The 14,565-nt window shown below is 39.7% G+C and overlaps 1 protein-coding gene across 22 annotated transcripts in view; it reads right to left on the bottom strand.

Annotated features, from left to right (window-relative positions):
- LOC142138839 (transcription elongation factor A protein 3-like) overlaps window positions 1-12,897 on the bottom strand; it is a 90,089-nt gene extending 77,192 nt beyond the window's left edge. For 6 of the 22 annotated variants that reach the window (XM_075195857.1, XM_075195855.1, XM_075195852.1 and 3 more), the window contains exons 1-8: window positions 12,515-12,895; window positions 8,103-8,165; window positions 7,845-7,950; window positions 7,500-7,566; window positions 7,345-7,380; window positions 3,990-4,034; window positions 2,445-2,567; window positions 549-617 (exon numbers count right to left, since the gene is read on the bottom strand). In XM_075195857.1, coding sequence (XP_075051958.1) covers window positions 549-617; window positions 2,445-2,567; window positions 3,990-4,034; window positions 7,345-7,380; window positions 7,500-7,566; window positions 7,845-7,950; window positions 8,103-8,165; window positions 12,515-12,583 — 578 coding nt within the window. In that variant the 5' untranslated portion in view covers window positions 12,584-12,895. Of the gene's footprint in view, window positions 1-548; window positions 618-2,444; window positions 2,568-3,989; window positions 4,035-7,344; window positions 7,381-7,499; window positions 7,567-7,844; window positions 7,951-8,102; window positions 8,166-12,514 lie in introns of all 22 variants that reach the window. The other 16 variants (XM_075195869.1, XM_075195864.1, XM_075195867.1 and 13 more) reach the window with 10 other exon arrangements.
- Between the last annotated feature and the right edge of the window lie 1,668 nt (window positions 12,898-14,565).

Below are 14,565 nucleotides of genomic sequence, written 5' to 3'. Positions count from 1 at the left end.
AGAGCAATATGAACCTTCCTCCATATTTTAGTAAGGAGAAAAGCAGTGCTCTGAGTGCCAAGCAACTTTGAAGGTGTCAGAGAGGCCAAGGAGTTGGTCCATGGATGGAAACTGAGGTTGCAGAAGAAGCGGGAGACACATGTAGAGGAATGGCAGGCATTATTTTAGGTTCAAGAGATTTCTGTGGGAAACAGTGTTTCATTTGCAAACCACAAAAACTGCAGATCCAATCTGCTTCTTCATTTGTATAAATGCATCTACCAGGCTTATATAAAAGTGCAGATCCACTGCCTGATCTTGGAATCTGCCTCAGGAATAACAGTTAGATATTAGCCTCTGAAGAAACTTCCTTTGCTATCTGCCACTTTCATTATACCCAGCAATGGGTTGCTAACAAAAATATGTTAATCATACCTATAAAAGTTAATTAAGTGGACAATGATTCTGTTCTTTTTAGAACAAACTATTTTAAATACAATGTGGTTTTCAAAGTGTAAACTAGCACTTGCAATTTCAATACAAACTCATTGTTTTCAGCAAGCTCTTACCGTTTCATCTTTGGGTCCTTGGCAGTATTTTGCTCTCTGTGGGATGGAGAATGGATTTCAGGGCATTCACTACATGATTAAAGAATGGATAGACATGTGATTTAAGGGCTAAATGGGATCAGCAAGTCATCTGCACCACAGTATGCATTCCTCTACCAACAGTGTATTACAAAATTCTCCCCTATGACCACACTTCAGAATTGCATTCAGGTAACCTAACAAACTAAAGTCCAAAAGGATTAACTTGAAATTTAATGCAGCAACAATGCAGCTACGTTCTTCACAACTGTCTGCGTTTTGCACCTAGATTACCTTTGCATAACGCCAGTGTGTTGATTGGTTCTGCATTGTTTTTGCTTGCATTTGTTACAACTATCGACTATTAACATAAGCTTCTAGAACAAGAGACGGAGGTCTTTGCCAATACTAGCCACCTTTCCTGTAGAGCTTGTTGCGCACACAGGTACTTGGATGCCCCCAGCTCTTAACTTTTAGCGTAGTGGAAACTTATATGCAACAAGTTAACCCGTGCATGATACTCATGCATTCTAGTCAAATCAAGCTACTTAAGGTGTTAAAAAGGTTCTTGTCATGCATTTGGGCCATAGCCCAGGCCTCAACCACCAACCACTCCCCACTGTCACCCCCGGCAACCACCAACCACTCCCAACTGTCACTTCTCCTTCAAGAAATATATATATATATATATTTTAAATCTTTATAAACACTTTTAACAATTAACAAATTAAATTAACAAATTAAAAACATCTTAGTATACCAAATTTCAGCCCTTTCTGATTTTTTTTTTTCCACACACACTAAGAATTTAGTAGGTCAGTGTATAACTCCGCCCAGCAGGTGGCGCTGCAGCTTGGTTTTATTTTTTCCACACACACACACACACATACACACAGACAGACTAACACACGCCACTAGACATTTATATTATAGATACTGCAGCAGGTAGATAGGCAGCTGTCGCCAAGACAGGAAGCAGATGGTCAGTAGCAGTCCAAGTAGAATAATCAGGGACAGACCAAGGGATCAGGGCTGGCAGCGAGTAGGGATATCCAATAACAAAGCCAAAGGTCAGGTCAATAAGATAACATGCAGGGTCCAGAAACAAGCCAGGGGTCACAACAGGAGTCAGTCAGAAGTTCAGCAGAGTATCCACAGATACACAGAGCATGTCAGCAAATGCACAGCACCAATGCTATAAATGACTGAGAGGTTAAGCACTTCTTGCCTTAAATACTACAATAGACCAATCAGGGACCAGGGCATCAGGACTGCAATTAGCCACAGGTGGCCAGTAATTAATTAATTAATTCTAATTCAGAGAGCGTCCTGGCCATCATCAGGGCAAATGCCGGGATGAGGAGGAATTGACGTCCTGGTCCTCATGCCGATAGCCGGGACTCAGCCCACGAGTAAACAATGAGCTGCCGTTACACCACCGCGGCTCGTAATAGCATTGTTATCTGTGTCAAAATAAGAGGCAGCATTAGCGGAGGTCGACTTTGCAAGGACCTCTGTATAAGTTCTCAATATGCCGAGAAGGTAATATTGTCCATTGCCATACAAGAGTCTATAAGGTGGAAACATTCTCAGACTGTGCGTGGGGAGCAGGAATGCCAATGAACTGGGATTAGGGCCCTGGCGGGATTGTTTAGATGCTTCAAAAAAGATTGTCTATACTTGGAAATGGGTAAGCTAGAAAGGTAGATTAGACAAAAATCAGGGACAGTTGGGACTGAGTTCCCTAAAATCAGTGTGCATATTTTTATGTATCTAAAAAGTGGATCAGTTGTCATTATTCTTAAGTGTACATCTTTACTTATGTGAAATAATGGTAGGTGTTTACAGTACATTCTTATTATATACTGCATGCTTTACCGTTTCGGTTTTGGATCCTTAGTAGCAGGTTGCTGGTTCAGAGAATGAGACATTTCAGGACATTCACTGCTTGACAAAAGGGAGATGGTAATGGCATAAGACTGTAACGAACCAGAAAGACCACTGCAAATGCAACGTCAAAGAGGCATTTCACATTGAGGGTTCTTATTTTAGTACATTGGCAATTTAACTTTCATCTTGGGGCAAACCATCTGTTCTGTGAAACTAAGGGAAAAAATTGCAACTATTTCTGTCAGGGTAGTCAACTCATTATCTGTAATTGGGAACATATTAAATTGTGGTTCCTCGAAGCTGACAAGGGAACCCTCCAATTAGCATATATGAGCAGTTCTGTCAACAGTTCGTCATTCACAGTCAATATTGTGAATGCTATCTGCCAGAAGATTATTAAACTTGCAAGACACCCACATGTATAACTTTCATTCATATAAAGTATATAAAACCTGCTACATAGTAGCAATAAATATTTATTTTGGAATATGTTATTGTAGTGACTGTGTTCGGTACAGGGCTTGGAAATATGTTTGTGTTAATATGGACACACATGTTGTTTGAACTGTAATCTGTTGATCCTTTATCACATGTGCTATTGTTGACCTTGCTATTTTGTTGCAATATTATTAATACACAGCTATCTGACTCAAACAGATTTACATTGATTTCCTAGCCAGCACAGGTTGCCAGTTATGATCAATTATATCTTACACATTAATACTGGTGTTAAAATGATACATTTAACATAAGGTTTTAAGGCAAGTTAAGAGCATATAAGTAGATGTGAAAATAAATAATCATTGTACCAAGTGAGACTATACATATTTGCATTTTTCATGAATTTTATTTGTGTTGCCTTGTGCTGCTGTGTGTTATTTTGAATGCCACATTCTTCTCAATGGGACAGCAGTATAAATGCAATGAGGTGTTTACTTATGTGTTTCCAAATGTGTTTGGCTTAAACTAAAACCAAAATTTCCTGTTTTGTCACAGATGGAAATTTAAAAACACTTATTGAATTTATTTGTAAATGCATCTAAACAGATATCAAATGCATATAAAATTCAGACATACACAGTTTAAGTGCAGTTTTTCCTGACTTTTAAAGCATTTCAAATGTTAGTGCATACATACCCTGCCATGCACGGCCTTTTTAACTATCTTAGCTTCATATTTTTATGTTAGCTATATATTTTTATAGATAGAATACAAAGTTCATAATCTGATGAAACTTGGATCTAATTGTTATTAAATCCCCATCATTATTATTCCATTATGAAATACAGTATAATTACTACTCAGTAATTACTCAGTACTAATACGCATATTCCATTGTGAAATAAATGGTTGTTCCACAATATTTCACATGCCCTATTTGCTCAGTTATTTGCTTATATTATACTTTTACTGTATGATTAACTTTTGCACCATAACTTTGTGCCAATGTATACTATGCTGTTTTTATTATTACGTAAGAATCAGTATAGAAAAGATATGTATCAGCAATGTTGGAGGAAATGAAATAAATACCTTCCTTTCTCTGCATGAAGGCTCATAGGTGTAGCAGGGGAAAGTCTGTGGGTAATGGAGAGCACAAGTGAGATATAAGAAAGAGAGTATAGAACATACAATAACATTATGGTGGGCTAAAATAGCCTAAAAGCCCTCAAATGTAATTTATATAATAAAAGCCTTTGTAAAATGAAGTTACTCACATGCTATTAGGTATTTAACAACCAGCAAAATTTATCAATAATATATAGCAAATGTGGAAGGAGACAAACTCAATGAGGTATCAAATTGCAAAGGAGGTCTAATATGAATGACCGAAGCTCTTTCAGTTCTGTGCGAGGTAATATTGCATCGGGCACACAGCTCGCTAGTTCTGCCTCTGGCATAGAGAGTACATTTTTGTTCCTTATGATGAAGCAACTGACCAGATATGGAAGGAATAGGGATTTCCACTTCAGAATGTGGGCTAGCCAGGTCTTTGTTTTGGCTTCTGTGCATAAACACAAAAGCCCAATTTTGTCATGCAGGATTGTCTAATGAGCATCAAGGACTTAAGAATATGCATTTGTTGCGAAGTTTCTATTTTAGCTGTTGCCCATTGAGCTTTTTGCAGTCACATAAAACAACCAGATGTTTACGCCGCTCTCTTGAAAGTGATGATTTTTGGACCGTGGCCACTAACTTCAATGCCTTTTCAAATACCTTTTGCCCCATGTAAGCACATTTCATAGCAGAGGCACATAAGCCAATATAAATAAAATATCAAATTGTAAAGATGTGACACTTGATGTCCCATAACTGGTATGAGCGCTTAAAGACATATGAGTCTCCAAGGGGCATTGCTTTAGGAGAAGAAGGAAAACGTTTGGTGCCAGGCCACATAAAGGACCTGATTCATCAAGGCAGCGCAAAATGAACATACACATTTTTTGGGTTTTTTTAAACGCACTTAAATCAGGCATACACACATCCGTATTCCACAAGAAGCAGATGTTAAGATACGTCTGTTGATGAATATGGGTCTAGGTGCGCTCTGCGCTAACAGACAATACGCTACACGTTCAAAACATACGTTAAATGTAAAGTCCCAAAAGCACAGAAAAGAAAAATTCAATTAAAGTCACCTGCAAATAATATAGGGCCTGATTCATCAAGGTACGCAAACGCATAGGCATCTGTGTTGCATACTTTGAGTGACGCAAACCGTTATATTTGCGTTGGAGTTTGAGATTGAGTTGACTTTGAGTGCCGTATCTGCTCTGTTTGCGCTGCGTATGTGGTGTTTTACGTAGCTCAAGTCCCGTTTAGCAGATGCGTATGCGTTTGCGTACCTTGATGAATCAGGCCCATAGTTATTAATGACAAAACATTTAAAAATTAAAAAAGTTTTCTTTCTTTCAAGTTTTTTCCATAAATTACATTTATTATGATGTTATTAATGTCTACTCTACATAAAATGCATTTTTACAGTTGCTCCTGATTGCATGTTCTATCTAGAGATGATATTTTTGCTAGCATCACGTGATTTTGCTTTTTTTCCACCTACATTATTATTAACCTCAATACCACTAATTTCAAGTCATTTGCAGACAATATTATTTTCATACACTTTGAAACAAAGACTGAATGGACCTGGCTGGATGCTAAGCGACAGAGCAATGACTCAAACACCCGCCAGTTCATAGCACATCTAGAAAACATTGCCACACTGCAGTAGTGGTGCAGGATGGAATTGTCCTTGGATCATGAAATCAGTTATGGTTCATTTGATCGATCCACCCGTTTCTCGGATAACTGTGGTAATTTTACACTTAATGCATGGTGATGAGCGCTGATCCTCCCCGAGATGTGTGCTTTTATCAGACCCAGACCAATCCAGGGTGCCAGACAATGCACTAAAAAGAGCCATTGTAATTCACAGTAAAAAGCAAGTTCATCATTGAGCTTTGAATCAGCTCCAATTCCCAAACAAATATAATATAGTTAGATACCTTTGACGTAAAGTGCAGATTACAAACACTTTGTGCAATACTGATGAAACAGCATCAAAGTGGAAGGTAATACATATGCACGTCTATTTAGACATCCATGCTTAAATTACTGAGGCTTTACAAATGCTACAAATGGCTAGACAACTGTTGTCAGGATTTGGGTAAAAATAATTCCACACATAAGAGGTGGATTTTTTGGTCTTATGCTCAGGCATGACAATGGCCTTCTTCTTAGCATGTGGAAGAATTGCTTCCACTGGAGCAGGACTTACACAAACAACATCATCCTCATCAACATCCTCATTAGCGCCCTCGTCAGCTACACAAATATCCCCCTCATCATGTTGCAATTCCAAAGTGGCATCCTCAATTTATGTATCACCGGCTACACTTGGGCTGTTCATGCACACATCTGCAGAAATGCTGAAAGGGGCCTTCTTTATGGGTACACTATTGCTCGGTCATGACTGACCTTACAAGTAGATGCCTCAGTGACAGTTGCAGAACTAGCACTCATAGAGAAAGGCGAAGGCCTCATTCTTTCCTTGCCACTGCGTGTGTAGAATGACATGTCGGCAATTTTATTTTTCGCCCCTGAAATCTAAGGCTGTAGACAATAATTAAATAGTTGTCTTTTTTTGTGTGTTCTTTTGTGATTTTATATTCACATATGTATTGGACATATGTTGCAGTGTATTGTCTGCCAGAGCAGAGCGCACCTAGACCCGTATTCACCAGCAGGCGTATCTTCAGATCCGCTCCTTGTTGAAAATGGACATGTGTATACCTGATGTATGTGCATTTAAAAAAAAAAACCCCAAAAAAACCGTTCATTACATTCGTTTTGCTTTCCTTGATGAATCAGGGCCACGATATTTCCTAAAAGAGACTAAAATGTGCTGAAGTGAGTGTGAGCATTTAATGGGATTCAATGCAATATGATGCTTTTTTATAATTATGCTTTGTCTAGTTAAATCAATGATTTAAAAGATGTTAGATTCATGTGCTTTCTTCTAAGACAGTTTTGTTAGGTATATTTGACTTTTGTTATTCTTCTACCAAACCATTAGTTGTTCTTACACCCACGCCTTGTCCTTTCATGTGCTTTGCCCCCCCCTTCTCACCTCCGTTTTACAGTGTTCTTTAGAGGAAAAAACTGGAAGTAAAACAAAAACTCCAATGCTCGTTGCAGGGAGAAACACAATTGAAGAGCTATGAACAAAAACCTTCAGGCTCTTCACTAAAAAGAATAATATACGGCCTAGGCATGTCAAAACGTGCCACAATCCTTTATGTTGGGGAGAGTCCCCTCTTATACATTGCAACTAGTATGGGCAAATAGTATAAGCTATAACAATATATGTTTCGTATAATATACTAACCTTTTTGACTGTAACTTCTTTCGTTCTTTCTTCATGCTTCATTTCATGTCAGTTTTAGAAAAAAAACATTAAAAAAGAAAAAAGTAAGGAAAGAAAAAAAAGGGAATTGTTGAGAGAAGAGTGTTGTAGTCAAAGCAGAGATACTAGTCACTAACCTTGGAGGCTCAGTTCTAGAGGGTGATGATATGACCACGGAAGCATCATTATTCTTGTATGAGGATTCTAAAAAGAAACAAACAGAAAAGTGGGGAATAAGGGGAAAGAGGTAATGGGAACTGAGTAGGAAAATAGCTGTGAAAGTGGAAATTAATATATATCATACTAAATTCTCAGTATTAAGAATACAATTTTATATATTGCTGACTTTTTTTGTTTTCCTGTCTCGTTATTATGATTATTACCATATATTTCTTCTATTTCTAAATTGCCATCTAAATTTCCTTCATTCACATGACTCATTATTTGTTTATAATTTTTTTATCGACTCCAAGCCTACTTACCCAGTAGTCTCTTCCAGTCCCTGATCAAGACTTTGGCAAGCTCACCAACCTCTCGATCTTTGATTTGCTTCTTTAATTTATTAACAGTCACCCCAATCCTTGTGCTCTGTAAGAGAGAGGGAGTGCACTTCAATCCTTTAATATATACCGATAAACGCCCTTAAGAAGCAATAAGCTACTCACTTCTACTCTCTAACAAACCCTTATGCTCTAATGGTCTGTGCAGGTCTCTTAAGTAGGATTAGGTGTCACTCTTACCCGCAGTAGAGGAACAGTGATTTGAAATCTCTGAAGTTCCTTTAATAGATCCAGAATACGATCCTAAGGGATAAAAGATTGAAAATAGATAAAAATGAATACCGGGAATTTTATCATAGTTGGATGGGTGATAAAAATTGGGTTATAAGATACAAGATATAATAAGTCAATAACATACAATATAATACAAGAGAGGATCAGTACGGAATGCAATTCAGGTTACCCTCCATTAATTCAAATAATTTGCCTGCACAGATCCTATTAAAGCTTGTACAGGTGCCCCTTGCAAAACTCTGGTACTCCACTGGATTAATCTCATGTCCAAGATGTGAAGTTTACTGTCCTTGATCATAATTCACATTTTTGAATACAACGTACTGCTTTTTATTAAATATTTATAAGGCCTGGAGAAGAGAAACAAATACATTTAGGATGTGGAAATCCCTCTAGAAGGGGGAGACCAAGCAGCCTGTTTATGAACCTGCAAAGAGGTTAGATCCTGCAGTTTTCACAGGATTACCAGGTACCATGCCTATTTATTATTAGAGGATTGTAGCATTAAAAATATCTGCTGCAGTCCCAGCATCTTCATTTGCAGATGTAGTCTCTCCAGGGGCGCATGCAGGATTGTCAGGGGGGGGTTTCCCCCTTGACCAAAAAAAAAAAAAAAAAACAAAACACGCGAGAGAGCTGCGCAGCAGCTCCATTTCGGCAGCGAGCACTGTAGTATACAGCAGCTGCGGTGTAGTCAAAGAAGCGTCTGCGGCGGTGCTGTATACAATACAGCACCGCCACGGACGCTTCTTTGACAGCGCCACGGCTGCTGTATAGTACAGTGCCGCTATGGTTGGCACTTAGTTAGCGGAGGGGGGTTCTGGAGACCCAGAAACCCCCCCTGCATGTGCCACTGGTCCCCATAGATGTCTAAGGGGACTGTGAAAATGCCCTATTTAACAAGCTCTGGAATTTAGAGCTTGACTCCAACATCTAAAACCATTTGAAGTTGCTGGAGATGGGGGCAGGGGGGCATCTGCCCCCCAGGCTGGTCCCATAGTGGGCTACCTTGGGCTGGGTCACTGGGTCACTTGTATCTTTTTTCCCTTTAAAAAGTTTCCTAATAGGCTGCTGAGTCGAGTCTTGCCCCCGGGACAAAAGTGTGCCAGCCCTCCCCTGCTGGAGAGGGATCTTTGTGCTCCTCCCCTCCTTTCTACTGAAAATTGTGCAAAGGCCAGTTCAGAACCTGAAACTAAAGTGATCACTCCCATACTAGAGTCGCTGTCCCGGCTGAACAATTATAATAGATAGGCACATTAAATCATTTCTTATCATTGCGATAATAAATTACTAAGCTATTTTACAAAATGTCTTTATGAATAAAACAAGGCACTTCCCATGAGAGATGATTTGCAAGAACGACGCAAGCATGCAGTTATTCTGTCATTTTCTACATTATTATGGACATTATATTTATCATGCTCAGTCTCTACAGGGTGTTTATATGTTCTCTGCCTCTGCTCACTGTTCAGTCTCATCCCTATGGGGAGCAGTGTAGCTTCTTCATAAAGTGCCTGATTCATCTTGGAATGCAATATGAATGCAATTTGCATTTTGTAAAATCGGATGGAAATTGCACGTACGTATGCGCATGTTAAAGTACAAGCGGATCTCAAGAAATGTTTCCATTTGAACATTTCTATCATCATCATCATTTATTTATATAGTGCCAGAAAATTCCGTAGCGCCTATTTCTTTGTATAAGTACACTCTGGCTGTCTGTTGCTTGCTATATGCATACAGACAGAACACACTGCAGTATATGCACAATGCATGACTTCTCCTGTGCTGCTCCCCACTTATGAAATTCCTTATCACACCCAATCAGGCTTTCCCACAGCCTTCAAATCTTTAGATACTCTCTGAAAACCCATCTCTTTTTTTGTACAACTTACCTTATCCCTGTTGATACTAATGCACCTTGGCAACTGTCCCAAACTTCACTGTGAGCCACACTTGCTCCTCTTGTTTCAGCTGTGCCCTCTTCCACTTAGAATATAAGCTCTCTAATGAGGAGGGTCCTCCATGCTCTTTATGTCTACATTTATTTTGTCTACCTTGTAAGTCCCTGTTTTATGTACGTACTGTTTTCCCTAGTGTACAGCGCTGTGGTGCACTGCTACACCTTACAAATCTATGATTATAATGATAATCACTTAATTGAATATATCTATTCAGTAATTACCATGGCAGCATTGTGCACAGCAGCACTCCCAGCTTATACAAAACATGCTTCGTAAAACTCATTGTTGTTATTCATGCATGTCACATTAAGTGTACTCTACAAGAGAAAAAAATGCTCAGCGTTATTTACCAAAATCAAAGATACAAACCTGCACTAAAATCATAGTAATCAATCATGCATTTGCTTTCATTGTGTAATTGCGCCAGGCAGATAAAAGCTATTGTCTACTTGGTTGCTGTATTTTTAGTGCATATTTGCACCTCTGAGCAGTGACAGAGCTGCAAATATGACGCCCTTATTTACATTCTTCCTCACGCTCGTTCACGAATATGGCTTTCATACTGCGGCCCCAGCAATTTCCCGGGTTTTCCAAGCTGAGTTTTTGCCAAGGCACAGAGTGTCCCAGCTCAGAGAACCCGTTCACACTGCACCTTGTCTCCCGGGTCGACCCCATTCATACTGAACACGGGTCTACCCTGGCAATAAGTGTGAGCTTTCATTGGCTGAAAAATACTGAGGTCATTTAAAGGGGAATAATTTTTTGCACACAAAGATGAGGTCAAAGTGGGTGGTGACTGTTCACAGCATTGCTTTAATCATGGCCGTCGAGTCAATATTGGGTAGCCCAGCGTTCCTGTTTTATTGCGTTTATTTGCTGTTTTTTACAGCAAATGAGAGCTTGATGCACAGTGTCATTTCAGGAGGAGAAAGGAGCAATATCTGGCACAGAGGGAGAATACTCGGCGTCTGTATATGTCATACTTGCCAACTCTCCCAGAAAGTCCGGGAGACTCCCGAAATTCGGGTCAGTCCCGGGCGAGCTGGCATTTCTCCCGCATCCCGGATTTCACTGAGAATCGCGTCATTTGACGCGATTCTCTGTGATTCACGGCATTTTGGAGGGTGGGAGGGGGCGGGGCGAGGCCAATCGCAACGGGGGCAGGGCCAAAATTACAGGGTCCCGCCCCCTCCCATCACGCCCCCACAAGTTTCCGGGAGTTGGCAAGTATGGTATATGTACAGGATGAGAGTTTTGCTCAGGGCCAGCGTCCCAGACACCCAAACAGCTGCTTTATGTGAGACCCAACATGGGAATTGCCCCACCAAATGTCCCGGGTCTAAATCCCGGGTTTTCAGACTCTGGATTTTTCACTAGCACCATTCATATTACGCCTAAACCAGGTTCGTCTGTGTTTTCCCAAGCAAAAACCCAGGTTTTTCAGGAGGTATGAATGGGGTATTTGTTTTCTGTGTCATGGTTAAATAATTTCTCATTTCAACACAAAATACATTCCTCTACTTAAGGGTGCTTCCCTTGCCAATTTTCTGTATATTTCTGTATATTTCTAGTGTATTTTTAGTGAGCAGATTTCATATGAGTATAATATATTATGTAAATAACAATTATAGTTATTATTGTTACTATTATTATTATTAATATTCATTACATACAGGAAATTATATTATTTACATAAAATTTAAGCAAACATGGAGACACAATAGGAATGAGAACCCTGCTCATAAAGAGCAATAAAAGTGACATACGGCAAGTTCCAAATAATTCCATGTAGCATTTTGTATAGATTAGGGTTTGTGCATAGTGGCCAACAATACAACCTCATGTTAGCTACACACCCAATATACACACAACACGTCCCCTGCACTCCTGTCTCTGTGTGTGTGTGTGTGTGTGTGTGTGTATGCGCGTAGTTTGCTGTTTGCTTACATTTCTCTATATCTCTCCAACCTTATTTCTTCTGTTCAGTCTATATTCCTCACTATTCATATCCTACTTGTTTTTCTTTTTTCTTCTTATGGTTCACAGTCTCTCGTGTTTCTTTCTCATAGTGGCATAGCCCACTCGATCTTTCCTTTTACAGCCCCACTCTCATTTCCCCTTCTATTTATTCATATTCTTCTCAGACTTTCGTAACTCACGGCAGTGTATCCCATGCTCACACACTCAGTGTTCTTTGCACACTACTTTCTCAGCTCCCTCTCCCCCTTCAAATCTACCCCAGCCTTCTAAACACATGACACAAAATAGTGACTAGTTTAATCTTTCTACTCTTGATATCTTATGTTGCTTCTCTTATTTAGCTTTTATATATTTTGATCCCCTTAAATCTGCATCTCCCCAATATTCTCCCCCAACTGATTACCAGGTCCTCACCAGATTCCGCTCATTGATCCTCTTCTCCAGCCTCCTCCCAATTCTCAGTAATTCCTCTTCTGACCCCATATGATCAACGTGAAGAAGTAGTACAGGTAGTAATATGGATAGTTGTCTGTGCACAAATCTATATGTGTTTTTGTTAATAAGTTGGTGAGTGCAGGTGAAGTGGGTGTGACTTTACAACTACATAATACTGTAAAAGTCTCTATGTGTAAGTTTATATTGTCTACAGTCTCATATAAAAATGTCTGCATGTAATACTTTGTAGTTTGCCTGCTTTGTGTTTTGTACACACTTGTGTTGAGTATAGTGTGTCACTGTGTGGGTATATACCAGTTCTATGAGTATACAGACTTCTCTAGCTTGTTGTCAGTGAGGAGGTGTGTCCCAAATTATAAATAGTCCCAAGGTCTCTGAGCCGGACACAGGAGGAGGGGGGGCAGGGTAGTGACAGCTGGATACATGGCACACACAGCTCTAATCACAGCACGTTGAAGAAACCACATGTTATATGGATAACTGCATACACTACTAGCAGCAATACACCTCGGCATATGCTGTTAGTTACACTGTTGCTATAAAAGAACACAAAGCAAAAAAGTTGCAGTTAACTTTACAACATTAATGAAATCAATTGAATAAACCAAGATGTGCATCTAGAAAGTATTAATAACATACATGACAACACTAGAAAACAATTTCTAAGCACACTTAGTTGCTGGGTGGGTGATCCTGTATACATTGCATTTCTGTACAGCATATGGGTACCAAAATACGTCTGTATCTAAAATGTATGCGTATCTTAAAATTGCGGCCCTTTATGCTTTACGAGAAGCATAACGGGGTCAGCAAGCATTAGGTGAGTACAGTAAAGGTGTGTACACTTAAGTGTAGCATGTCCTCTGGAGATGCAACCTAATGAGGCATGGATGCATCCCCAGATACACTTGTTAGTAAGTAGACCTTTTGCAGGTACCAGAGGCCTACTGTAAATACACATGCTGATGATGTTGACACCAGCAACACATATCTAGAGGCTTCTGATTGACTGTGTGCGTATGGACCCCACCAGCTGATAGTACTTCATTAGTTAGTGTTGGGGCTATATTATGTCAAGTTGCAACCATCTATTCGGATTTCTTATTTGTCAATTCCATTTGTACTACTGCAGGAAAGAAGATTCCCATTGTATATATATATATATAGCTAAAACAACAAATGTGGGAGTATTTTACATTTTATATGAAGAACATGACTTTCTCATTAATTAAAAACACTGTCAGGACACTATTATCTCTTGTATATGACACGTACATTAGGTTGTATATGTAACTCCAGGACCCAGCGGTCACCTGCATAGAAAGGCTAGGCCCCAGGAGTTGAGCACAATAGACAATGAGCCTCTAGCAGGGTCGGGCCTTCTAAGGCTACCTTGGCCACAGGAAAATAGAACTTCATGCCAAAGGGAGAAGAAAGTGAGTTCAGAGCCTGTCAAACACAGAGAGACCGACGACAAAGAGGAGGAAGGAAGAGAAGCACAAGAGTGCACCCATAGACTGGCACACCATTATAGAGAGACTATAGGCAATAAGAAGTGCTTCAAATCTCTAAGAGTGAGCTGCAATTCTCACAGAGAGAGAGGGAAAGAGAGAGCTGAGAATCTTACACAGAATTCTACCCATGTTACTGACAATTTATCAGGGAAAGCTGCCAGGTTACTAGAGAAAGCTGCCAGGCTCAGATAAAGAACTGCCAAGTCTAGAGGAACTCTGTCATTGCCAGAGAAAAAAAACTGCCAATGATCCAGTAAAAGTTGCCCAAGCTCCAGAGGGAGTTCAGGTCCAGTGCAGAGGAAGTCCAAGTCGAGTCTGTGAGTTTGAAAACAGAATCAGGTGAGTTAGAATACAGAAACAGGTGCACAAATATTGACATTACACTTAACATCTGATACAATGTTTGGAGTAGTGCAGTGGATGTAATGTTTTTGTTTTGCGAGAAACATTCTGGAATCTCAGCTACTGTCCAATCTGTAGGCAATTTTCTTTGTT

This window comes from Mixophyes fleayi, chromosome 2 (assembly GCF_038048845.1).
Source record: "Mixophyes fleayi isolate aMixFle1 chromosome 2, aMixFle1.hap1, whole genome shotgun sequence".
Classification (NCBI taxonomy): domain Eukaryota; kingdom Metazoa; phylum Chordata; class Amphibia; order Anura; family Limnodynastidae; genus Mixophyes; species Mixophyes fleayi.
The sequence above is the reverse complement of the archived record's forward strand: the minus strand, read 5'-3'. Positions and strand labels throughout refer to the sequence as shown.